The sequence below is a fragment of the Natator depressus genome, chromosome 8 (assembly GCF_965152275.1).
Source record: "Natator depressus isolate rNatDep1 chromosome 8, rNatDep2.hap1, whole genome shotgun sequence".
Lineage (NCBI taxonomy): Eukaryota > Metazoa > Chordata > Testudines > Cheloniidae > Natator > Natator depressus.
In genome coordinates this window covers 72,231,888-72,244,908 of record NC_134241.1, presented here as the reverse complement: position 1 = coordinate 72,244,908, position 13,021 = coordinate 72,231,888, and the positions used below count along the sequence as shown (strand labels likewise).

At 44.9% G+C, this 13,021-nt stretch overlaps 1 protein-coding gene across 1 annotated transcript in view; it reads right to left on the bottom strand.

Moving 5' to 3' along the window:
• The window catches only part of CNN3 (calponin 3), a 52,139-nt gene extending 50,248 nt beyond the window's left edge, over positions 1-1,891 (bottom strand). Inside the window, exon 1 of the mRNA XM_074961295.1 lies at positions 1,725-1,891. Within this exon, the coding sequence (XP_074817396.1) occupies positions 1,725-1,781 (57 nt within the window). The 5' untranslated portion in view covers positions 1,782-1,891. The remainder of the gene's footprint in view (positions 1-1,724) is intronic.
• Positions 1,892-13,021: the final 11,130 nt, after the last annotated feature.

Here is a 13,021-nt window from a genome sequence, read left to right as displayed (position 1 = left end):
TAAACAGATTAAAATCACTAGCAAAAGGAGAAGAAATTGCTGAATTAATATTATCTGTACCATGTGTCTCTGCCATGACTGTAGTACTGCAGGAACATATTTTATTGTGGCTTCGGTGCCACCAGAGCATGCCTTTTTGCATTAGGCAATGAGATTAATGTGATGGTGGCAATCCTGAAATGCTTTACTTCCCCAGGAGACTAATGGAAACTAAAACCCCAGCAGCAGTAGCTGCTGCAGCCTCACCCTCCCTAGTCCTCCTTTGTGCTTCTCTTCTACCCACCCCCTTTTGGCTGGAGCAGCAGAGGAGACAATGAGCATTCTGTGCACAGCGCCCACGCGATTGGCTGGTCTCTCCTCAGTACCCCATGATGTAATATGATTGGAATGTATCGGAGCTTGAGCTGGAATTATTGGGGGGGGGGGGGAGGGATTTCTCATCTGTTTCCCAGACCAAAGGGTTCACTAATTAACATGGAGACAAATACCACCCAGCTCCTCCACCACCTTTCACACAGTCTGTTTGTATGCAAATCTAATGGAGAGAGTTAAAATCCTAAAAGCTACAAAGGTGAATCAGGAATTTCATCCCCTTAGCAAGTTGCAGACTAGAAAGCTATGGGAGGGACAGTATATGCAAGAGTGGAAAGGTCATGTGTGGGGAGGAGGGGGGAGAAGAAGCTAATAATACATGAAGGGATAAGCATGGTTGTGGTGGGGGGCACTAGCAGTGATGCAGCCAGGTAGAAGGAATGAGTCGCAATGCTGGGGGAGAAGGAAGATGTAGTGGAAAGTGCTGGCATATTACACATTGATACAAACAAACACATACTACATAAGTCGGCTGCTCCTAGGAAACTCTAGGAAGGAACATTAACTTTGAAAACACCGTATTCCTCAGCGTGACAACGACGTTTACTGACTAGACCAATATGCCCCGAGTGGTCGGGCAGACCATTTGACCAGTCCTTAATTTGTTCCAGAGCTTGCCAGGACGGAGCCCTGGCACCTCTAGGCTTGGCAGTTCATAGCCCAGGCACCTCCGGGCTTGTCGCATCACTTGTGAAAGTAAAACAATTGCTTAAGCCCTGGTACCTAATTGCTTGAGCTCCAGGCCTCCTTCGTTACAAATTAAGCCCTGCGTTTACCCCCGGGGGAGGGGGGGGGGAGCGCTGGGCTGGCAGAAGGCTCAGCAGGGGGCCAGCAAACGCCAGCAAGGAGCCAGGCTCCAGCCACGTAGCCCGGAGCATCCCTCGCTCTCCCCGCTGCGGCCACCATCTCCGGGGCGGGGTGGGTCACGGCCTCGCGGAGCGGAGACGAGACCAGAGGGACGCCCGCACCCCTCTGGGCTGCCTGGCCAGTACAGGAGCCTCATCCTCCTTTGTCTGGCGCGCCCCGCAAGGCTGCGCGGAGGGAGCCCGGCTCCAGACGGTGGGCGAGGGCCGGGCCGCGAGGCGCGGCGAACGCTGCCCTGCACCCCTACCCGGGCGGAGGGAGCGAGGGGCGGCGATCTCTGCCCCACCACAGGCGGGCAGACCAGGCGCCGCGAGGAGTGTCTCCGCGCCCGGGAGACAACGACGGATCCTGCCCCCACGAGCTGGAAGAGCGCGCCGCCGGCCGGCGGGCGAGCGAGCGAGCGAGGAGCTCTCCCCCGCCCCCAAGGGGGCGCCTGGCCCCACCGCGCCCGCGCGGACGAGGCCAGGGCGCGTGGGCCGGACCCCTACCTTGTTCTTGACCTCGGCGGAGAGCCCGTACGAGGGGCCCTTGTTGAAGTGAGTCATGGCGGCTGCGGAGGGTCCGTGTCCCCGGCGGGTGGCGACCGCTCCCTGCGCTCTGCTCGCCGCTCCTGCTGCGGGGAAAGTCCGGCCCGGCCGCGGCGGAAAGTTCTAGTCCCTCCCCCGGCCGCAGCTCCGCGGCCCCCCGCGCGCAGCCCCCACCCCCGCCGCCATTGGAGCAGCCCGCGGGCCAATCCGGAGGCCGGACGGGGGGCTTGGTTGGGGAGCGGGAGGGGCGCGGGGTAGGTGAGGGTGCGTGGGGCACCGTGGGAGACGCTGGCAGGCGGGGGTGGATCAGGGACTGGATGTAGCTGGGGGAGGTGCAGCGTGGGCACCTGCTGGAGAGAGGGCAGCGCTGGGGAGCAGGGGGATTGGGAACGGGACGGCAGGGGGAGCGCGGGGAGGTGGCAGGTTGGGAGCTGGTAACAGGAGAGCGGTCTGCTCGGCAGCTTTGCCAAGCCTGGGGGAAACGTCAACAGGAAAGAATCTGCAGCCGCTCAAACCTTGCAGCAGCAGCATTATGGAAAAATCATTTCAGTGCCCTGGAACCTTGCTGTGGAATCTGAAGCGGCCACTAATTTTTAACACATGCTACATCTATCTACAGAGAGAGAAAGAGACTTACTAATCAAATCGGAAATCATAGTCTGCTGTCTGAGATCACTCTCTTTGATGAGACCCCAGAAAGACTTCAAGGGATACAAAGCTACAAGGGAGGAGTAATAGGAGCCTTAATTCTGTTATCTTCTGCCAAACTCCTTGTACCTCTCACCACCATGACAAATCTTGGCTATTTCAAAAGACTTACCAAATGCCTCACTCTCCTAAGCAAACCATTTCACATCTGGAATTATGATGATTGCTATATGTCACTACCTGTATTTTGCCAGTTCTATTCTGCTGAGCCATTGCAATGTTTCACAGCTACATATGCAACTAACATTGTTGGCAGCCCACCAACTGTATGTAAAAGGAATAGAAATAATGACTAAGGACCTACGTAGTCACAGTTCAACATCTCTGTATTCATGGATTTGTGAAGAAGTGAGTGTGCAATACTAGTCATGGAATTCATGAGTATTGCACACCCCATCCTCTCAGGAGCAACCTGACCAGGTCCCCATCTCTGATGAGTAACCTGACTCCCCAAGTTGCCAGCCTTACTACAACCTCTCCAGCAAACAACCTCATTCCCACCTTTTCAGTTCCTGAACCACCATAGCCCTCCTAAGTAAAAATTCCTCTCTCCCCGTCCCCCAGTTGCTAATAGGTTGAAAAGCCCCAACACAACAAGAGGAAAATGTCAAAAAAAGCACAAAAGAATTGAGAAAATTTGAAAAGAAAGAGTGATCTTTTGCAGTTTGGGTGACATCATGACCAAGGAGGTAAGCCCTTACTCCTGACTACAAAAACCTGGGCTTCTAACTATTAAATTAAAAGAATAATTCCACTGGCTCAGCCATTGGAGGAGACCCTAGTAGGTGTGATATGCCATCCAAAATAGGACAGTGGTACCAAATTAAAAGGACATAAACCATTACACAAGCACTACTAGTCACTCACAAAACCAAAATATTTTTACACTCTGTAAGTATGGCATCTTGAAACTTCAATAAGTGAATTCACACTCAAGTAAAACTTCAGAAGCAGGTGTGACAGAGTTGAAGAGGAAGAACAACTGCAATGAGATTAAGAAAGAATAAGAATTTGGGGAGTTTCAGAGGTGAACATGCCCCTGCACAGAGTGCTGTGCTTATGGTATTGCACGATTCAGCGCACATAACATTCACCGATGTCACTCCTTGTTCAGCTTAATGCAGTGAGGTAAGCATTCAGCTGTTCACCCTACAGTGTTAGCATTAATCAGTCACATGGCTAAATTCAGCCCACTGTGCAGAATATTTACCCCAATAATAGACTTCCATTTCTTCTTCTTATGTAGCATCTCCGTTACTGGAGGTGTGCAACCAGGGGAGCTCATTCCGTACAATCCTTTGCTAATTTCTTTGTAGATGAGTAGTCCTTTTGATCCACCCAGGATACCACATTGGCTATTCAAAATCTTTTTCTGCCTTGTATCTTTCTGCCATCTTCTTCACAGCTCTTAAAATCTATAGTATAAATATCAAATTAAACACATTTCAGATTTAATAAGTTAGAAAATGTCAGTCAAAAGGTGAATACTTAATGGTACACCTTGGTGCATAAAGGTTTGCAGGGTTGGGCCCAGAGGCAGTAGCCCAGGCTGAGACGTTTTCTGTTTGATTTCTGGCAAGACAGACTGGTTTGTGTTGGGTCTTGTGTTGTAAATATGGCACTATAAACAGAAATAAACGCTGGTCCAAGTCCTATTGAAATCAATGGGAATCTTTCAGTAAAGTTTCAGCTGTAGCTGGATCAGGCCATAAGAGTCTTGAGAGAGACAATGGGTAGCCAAAAAGATTTTTTTGTTGTGGTGTCATGAACCAGCTGAACCTAAACCACTGCACAACTCTATAAAGCCTCTATGGAAAACAGCCGGAGTTGTTCATAATTAAAGGAAAGCAGAACTCATCTCTGCTACTCATCAGGCAAATTACCCCTTCAGACATCTTAGAGAGACTGTACTGTAGATGAGAAGGGAGAGAACTGAAGAATGGGGGAAGGAAATGATGACTTAGGTCAAGGATAAGGTAGGTCAGTTAATTTTTTGGACATTGATTTTGGGATGACTGGTTTTCAGGCACCTCAAGGGACAAATTACCAAGGGTTTGATTCAACACTCATTTAAGTCAGTGAAAATGTTTCCATTAACTTCAACTAAAGTTGAATTAGGCCCTTCTGTAACAATGCTCTCAACCATCCTTTCTAGACTCAAAAATGGTTGCGGGAATCCATGACATTTAAAATGACATTTAAAACTTTTCTCATGAGTTGCTATGCAAATTTCTTATTTAATGCATAAAAAGACAAACATTTTCATGTTGGACATCAAATTGTAGATCAATCAAATTGTCCTTGATTTTGTGATCAGTAGTGTACTTATGCCTCATGGGAAACTTTGGAAAACACTGTATTAAGAACCTCATAAACCTATAAATCCATCCAGAGTGGTACAAACCAGCTGATGCATACTGGGGAATCTGGCTCATTGTATGTAAATCTCTTATATTTTGATCATTTGTCTACATTCTTTATTACTATGGCTATTTGTGTGAGGAAAGGATTTGTACAAAGTAAAAGTTATTCTCCACATGAACTCATAATCCTCTTTGTGACATCATAATTATATCTTCAGCAACTATTTGTAAAGTCATAAAGAGATTCCTGACCCCAACTGGGAAGTAGCAGGTGGGCTCAACTCTGAATGTCTGCTTTAGAAGTCCTGTGAATGAGTTGTCTGAGGGTGCAGAACCAGGAGAGTGGGGTAGTCTAATGCCAGGAAACCTGGGGTGAGGAGGGGCTATGGTTGTTCCTGCCCCACCCATAACCACCACAATGTTTTCTGCCCTCACAATATCTTGTGGAGGCAAGAGAAGAACCTGGCTATTTTTCTGCCCCGTGTGCATGTGTTGGAGTGCGGCGGCTAGAGCAGATTCCAAAGGACTGCTGCAGTGCATGAGCACAGACCAGCTGCTGGGGAACAGGAAGAGCTCTCCTCTGTCCATTTTCTTTCACTCAGCCAGCTGCAATGGCTGAATGAGCCGGGGAGGTGTGCAGGGACTGCACAGGGATGACACAGTGTATGCTCCTAGCTGGCTGGGAGAAGTGGATGGTCATATGACTCCCTGACCCAGCTCCATCCCACCTTCCAGCCACTGTAGGTCCTGGCAGAGACACCTGGCCCAGGAGAGGGGCAGGAGCATGTGTGCCTACTGGTGGGGTGAGGGACAGGGCACTGGCACCTGACTGAGGGGCAAGGGGCTGTTGGCATACAGGATGCTAGTTGCTGATGGAAGGGTGAAGGACTGGGCACCAGTGGCTGAGGAACTGCCATAGGATCGGTATTAAGACTGCTGTGATGTCCTTTCCCAGCCTGGAGCTTACTTCTCCACACCCCCAAGTTTCAGTAGCTCACCTCCCTCTCCCTCTCCATTTACAGCAAGCTTCTGCTCCCCCCTGCCTTGTGCTGAACTATTACAGACTGCTGGAGACCCCTTGCCAGAAGGGAGCCCGAATACTGCCTTTGATTAGTTAGCTTGTTTTTCTTTGCCATTTTTGGGAACTATGACTACCCTGGAAGGGGTAGATTCCTGTGGGCCTCCTCCGGAGGGCAGAGTCTCCCAGGCCCTAAACCTGTGCTGATGACTACCTGGGTATGGAAGATTGGAGGCTGGGAACTCATACTCCCCAAGATTGGCAACGGGAAGGAGGGGGAGAGCCCTGGGAGGAAGATAGACCTGTAATACCCTCTCTAGAGTAGGAGCCTGGCTGAGAATGGAACCCGGTCATATGCTACAGATGGACCGAGTCCCCCCGATTGAAAAGTGGACTGGACCCCCAATGATTGTCTCAAGACACTTTCTGGTAGCCTACCGAGGACATTAGCCCAAACTTCATCTTATCAGAAGCAGAGGGAAGGTAAGCCTGTGGTATGTTTGAGCTTCTTCATTTGTTTTTCCGTTCCTCATTTTCTTTTCTCTTGAACCTCAGAAGAGAGAAACTCCAGCAGAATCCAGCCAGAGGGCTGAGTTTCCATCCCAGATCTGTATGATGAGGGGTTTAATATAAGATGATGTCACACCCCAAGGATGTGTGATAGAGGGAGAAAGACCATGACAAACTCCATTGAGCTCAGTAGCCTTTCTCCAGGGATGAACCAACCCCATGTTTCAGGGAGAATCCCAGCTGTAGAAAATGTTTCACAAGGTATTAGTGCTGTTATTTTAGGCCCCAATCCTGCAAAGACTTATGCACGTGCTTAATTTTAAGCACATGAATAAACCCATTGAATTCAATGCAAGATTGGGGCCTGTGGTTCTGTCCCCAACAAATTTTGGGATTACTTGCCCGTCAACACAAATTAAGAATAAATATTAGTATGCAGCAATATAATAAGCATAGAAAAAGGATAAAATCTTTACAAAATAATCAGACATGAAGCTTTATAGTACCAGAACCCATGCTTTCACATGGTTACTTAATTTATCTGAACTAATTTTGAAAATGTCTTTAATATTTCTCCAGACAAGTCTGCATAATTTCTGTTGATGTGTTACCTAAAAATCTGTTACAATTTTCCATGCATATAATTTAGTATAATCTGATCATTAGTTTCACAATTCCTTGGTGCATACAGTCTCAGCAATAAATGCCCTCCGTGCCATAATTAAACATACCCTACTGTGTGTATGGTGCTGTATCTCTCTGAACTACTTTAACAGATTTCTCTAATCTTCTCATCCCATAAGAGTTTCTCTTGCCTTGTAGAACAATTATTAATGCTATAAAGTGTTTGTATCACACTCATCTTTCTTTCTAGCAGATTGTAGAAGATAGATTTTCTTGGTAATCATGAATACCTCGTAAAATAGACATAATGATATTTACTAGCGTTTCAAAATCATCATCAAGAAAACCTACGCAAAAAAGACACCATACACTGAAATACAGAGGGCCAAATTCAGACTCAAATTCAGCCTGACTTTGTAACTACCTTCAATGGCATTGGACTCACACCTTGTGAGTGAATTCCTGCACATGGAGCCTATTTGTGCTCTATTGAAGACAATGACAAAACTCACATAGACTTTGGTGTAGGACTAGGGCCATGATATGACAATAGAATAATAAAATACAAATTAAGGTCCCTATTTAGGAAGGATGCATGGTCTTCGCTGTTTTTTCTGAATTGAGGCATAAGGTCTTGATCGTACAAAGACTTACCTGTGTGCACATGAGTAAATCAATTGAGTCAATGGAATTATTCATGTGTGTAAGTCTTTGCAGGAATGAGGCCTAAGTGAAAATAAAACTACATTTACCCCAAACTTGAAAGACTTATCTACATCAGCATTCAGTTCAGTGCTTTGTTTGTTTTCCCCCGACATTGATTCCAGTACATAAGATGTTTCTTTGTCCTGATTTCGCTTACTTCCTGCATGGTTGATGGAAAATGGTAGTTTTCATGGATAAATAAGTCATAATTCTTTTAAACTGTGTTTTTAATGTAAAAAGACAACTTATGGCACAAGTCTAGTTTATTCTTAAATTATGAGACAACAGTTGCCTTCCTTTGAAAGATGATACTGTAGCTACATATCCACTAGCAGCAATGTAACCAGAGCTGGCATAGTGGGTGCCAGAGAGGTTTCAATCAATCAAAAAGGAAAAAACAAAATAACAAATGTAGAAACACACATGCGCAGACAATCTGACTCAGAAGTGGGGAACAGTTCAGACTGATTGTGTTCAGAGTACATGAAAAGTGACAGAGTGAGTCCCTTTCTTCTGAGTTATTTTTAACTAGACAAAACCAATAAACAGGAAAAAATAGTAATAGCTTAGATTTTATCATTTGTAACATAATCAAAATCTGTCTAAAATGTTTTAAAAAAACAAACAAAAAAACCCTCCACTTCCTCAAAACATAATAATCATAGTAAGCAGGTTCATGAGTTTGTCACAGAAGGATAGTTCTCCAAAGGTCGGTGGACAGCGGGAACCATCACATTATAAACTTAGGAACAACAAACTAAAAGGAAGAGAAGCTACTTAAAAGTCCAAAGGAGTTAGTTTTGCTCTCTTCAGAAAAAGAGAAACATTTAAGGACCTAGACATGCTGCATAGCATACTTCATGATTCGCTTGCTCCATCATACTTCTCTTTCAGTTAATCTAACTTCTCTTCTAGAAAATTGCAGTCTGAGAAGAAGTAGTAAATATTGACTTTGAATCCCTTTAAAAAGAGAGGGAAAATATTTTTTCCAAGAGACCACAGACACTCAGCATATTCAATATAGTTCTGAAAAGACTATAATGCCATCCATTGGTTAGGTTTTGTCATTTGGAAGGGCTAAAAACCCATATTCTTTTGGATTCAGTCTTATTATTTTTATTTGGCTCAAGCCAATGAAATAAATTCAGTGAAGGAGATATAGGTGCAATATAAATGGATGCTCTTATCTGTGTGCCATAAGTAATGTCCAATAGATATAAAATACAGTTGTTGGCCTGTGAAATCTTCCAGCTTTGTTTTCATGGAGGACACAAAAAAAGGAATGTCATACATGAGCAGAATAGAACCTAGTTTTCAGACCCAACAATCTCCAACCTCAGAAATCATATTAAAAGGTCAGATCAGTTCATCTGTGCTGAATAAAATGGAATCTAGTCTGCTCAAGTGTCAAAAAGAAAAGGCGGTAACAAGAGAGACACATCACAGAGGTTAAAAAAAAGTCTTAATTTAAGCAATAATTGTTGATACAGTTATTTTCTGGGGGGGATTAACTGCCAGGAAGTATGTGATGGAGGTCGTTACAGCTGTTAAAAAGTGTGACAATGTAAAAAATCTATGTAACTAGCAGATCTGCACAATCTTCTAAACAAGACGTTTCTTTTAACTGGAAAAGAGCAGTACAGTAATCCACTGGAAAGGAGGACTTCATTCTTAAAATTCCATTCGGGTTGTAATTCCAAAGTGACTGTAGGAGCTTTTAAGTAGATGTTCTGTACAAATGCACATATTCTTAATTAGACATAGGGCCTGAGCCTGCTCTCGTGGAAAATAATAGAACTTTTGCCATCGATTGCAATAGGAGCAGGCTCATGGTGTCCTCAGTTGACCCCAATTAACCTCACACTGAGAAGGCAAAAATTATAATTCATTATTTTTTTAAATGTATTTACCACTGTGATTACATGACTGTGACAAACAATCCTGGATTTCAACTGGAATGAGTATACCATAAATAGAAATATGTGGTCTTGAACAAATGTAGCCCAGATGATGTCAGCATTTGCTTTGTCTCTTTTCACAGGCTGTTCCTAAAGTAGAGGGAAAGTTTACACATTTGGAATTTCTAAAGCCACAGGATACTCTCATCTTTCATTTTGATATCAAAGCCACTTAACTAACTTTCAAAGATCCAATTTCATTGCTAAGACTAAAATTAGAGTTAATTATTTAGGATATGTAGCCTGTACAAATTGCAGTTATTTTAAATTGTTTAATTGTTGTATGTTTCTAGTATTGACTAGAATGTGTCTAAAAGCAACAATAAAGTACGTGTGCTTTTTTCTGATGAGAATAATTGTCTGGAAGGTGCCTCATAGTACCTGTTTATCCACAGATCAGTTGTTTCCCCACTCAGCCCTGTTCTGGAGGGTCTACTCAAAGGGTGGAGGCAGTTTAGGTTCCATGGCTTCTACAGTCATTGGCATCTTACATTTGCTGAGACTGCAAAAAAGGTTCATTTGCTGCCTAATGTAGTGATAGTTCTGTTGTATCACTCGATCTCCAGTAGGAAATGGACTGAGGCTACTACATGGCCCCTCAGAGTCAAGACTGAAAAGAAATTAGACACGATTCAGCTGAAGCGTCTCCAAATGATGGAAGACATCAAATGGTACAAATTAAAATCAAAGGAAGAGATCCATGTTCTAACTAAACAGGTCCCGCACACTCAGTGGTCCCCCAGTGTTCCCTACAGTGATATGGTCATCTGCTCCAAATGCCTACCAACTTCCCTGTGAGAATCATCTTTGACTTTGACCCAGTTAAAGCAGGATAGAAAAGAGCATCTCCCTCGCCTGCCACCCCAGAAGAGCGAAAACACAATTGGATGGCATCAAAAGCTATCTTGATGCTCACAGGCATTCTACCTCATAAAGTGCCAGATTTGATTTGGCTCAGGACAGAACATCACAGAGGTACATAACAGGTTTGGTGGTCTCTATGCCATCCAACTGACAGCATAACATAAGCTACCAAAGGCCATCAGATGGTAATAACTTCTAGTCAGCACCAAACTGGGCTTGTTTTGAACAGGTGATTTAGGCCCAGTTCAGGAAAGCATCCCTGTTCAGGAAAGCAATTAAGCACATGCTTAAGTCCCACTGAAGTCACTGAAAATTAAGTCCAGACTTAAAGTAAGCATGTGTATCACTCTGTGACTGCCCCCTTTAAGATGGAGTGGGGTCCAGTGCATCTGTGGCTGGTCAGCTGTCTCCCAGTTAGGCTTAAGAGAAGGCACCTGGACCATATAAAGGGGCTCCCTGTGAGCAAACCATGAGAGAGTCAAGTAAGGCAGTTGAGATACTTGAGAACAGCAGTGAGAAAGAAGGAGCTGCCAGAGTCTTGAAGGACAAGAGTAACTGTGAGCTGCTTGTGATGAGTTCTGAGGGAAATTGTTAGGAGGATAGGCTAGATCTTGGGAATGCTGCTGAGTTGCAGGAAGGCTTGTGTAGAGGCCTCTAAGAATGAGGGGAAGAACCAGCGTGGTCAGTGAAAGCATAGCCCAGAAGATGGGGGTTGACTCCAGAGGGAGCATCCCCAGAGTAGGGGTAGGACTTGCAGGCAAGAAGGCTGGGGGTGCGATGCTGCAGAGTCCTCTTGTGGGAGATCTGAGATGGGGCTTCAGGAGATAGCTCATGGGAGAGATATGACTCCTGGAACTCTCAGGTAGATAGGTTGGAGAGTGTGGCCCTGGGACAGAATAGTTAATAACTTGTGTGTGGCCTGAGAATGGTGACCTTTGAATGGGATTGAAGAGCTGCTGCATTGTAATTTTGTTTTACTTTAGTGTTTTGGAAAGAATTGTTTTTACCAAGAGGGATTTGTGGACTGTGGCCATCTATGCAAATAAAAGGGTTTGAATTTATTGCTGAGACATGCAATATTCTTTGTACAGGCTGATGAAGGGGAAACTGAGGTTGGTCATGTTTGTGCTGCTGAGGTTGGCTGCAGAAGAATGCCTATGTCAGGGTTTCCCTGTAACAATGTTCATAAGTGCTGTTCTGAATCAGGGCCTTAGAGGGAAGAGTCTCATATCCCATCACAAATCCCTCAAGCAATACAGTTCCCAACTCCAACCCCCCATTAATAGGTAATTCAATATCTGAGATTTAAGTTTAACAACTGATGTTTTGTAATTGGATGCAAACCATTCACATGGGATCAAAATTATGTCATATAGTTAATTCTTTCATCTTTAAATTGGATATCCAGTGTAGAATAATTCTATAAAGAAACCATAATTCCTTATAGCTGCCACTTAAAATCAGCAAATCAGTTCCTTGATGGTCTAAATTACAGGAGGTTGAAAGATACTGAGAATAGAGGGATGTTCTCTGATCACATTTAAGCCTTCTCTGCACCTGTTTACTCAAACCACATTACTTTTGGTGAAGAAACTTAAAATGGGTGTCTAGTTACGTTGCATTGCAAGTTGCGTAAAGAAAGGTGTAATGCTAGTGAAAAGGGAGCTACATGTGAAAAATACTATTAGGATTAGGAAAGAAACCACATTTTTCTTTTTCCTTAGCTTGCCAAAAAAATTGCCTGGCTTGTACTGATTTAAAAGGGACTTACCTCACTTAAAGGTGGCATTCCAAAAACTCTGAGGGAAAACTTTCTAGTAACTACTCATTTAATGTTTTGAATTCTTATTCCTTTTTTTTCCCCCTGTGAACTGACATGTTGGTCTTGAGGCGATGAATGTATTTCAACAATAAAGGAGTGAATGCATAAGGGATGAAATTCTCACTGTGGGCTTATGTGAGATTGAACTGCTGCATAGGACAAAAAGCTGAATTTCACCCATGATGAGTGAGTGAATGAATGAGATGAAGTAGCAGCATTTGCCTCTGATTCAGTCAGGTTTGCTACAGTCCTGCTGGAAATCCTATACCGGGGTGGCCAACCTGAGCCTGAGAAGGATCCAGAATTTAGCAATGTACATTGCCAAAGAGCCACAGTAATATGTCAGCAGCCCCCCATCAGCTCCAGCCCCCAGCGCCTCCCACCCACCGGCAGCCCCACCAGTCAGCCCCTCCCACTTGCTGCAATCAGCTGTTTCGCATGCGCAGGAGGCTCCGGGGCGGGGGGGGGGGGGATGACGGGGAGGAGTGAGGGCATGGCAGGCTTGGGGGAAGGGATGGAGTGGGGGCAGAGCAGAGGGAGTGAGCACCACCCGGCACATTGGAAAGTTAGCATCTATAGCTCCAGCCCCAGAGTCAGCGCCTATGCAAGGAGCCGCAATATTAACTTCTGAAGAGCCACATGCGGCTCCGGAGCCACAGGTTGGCCACCCTTGTCCTATACAGTAC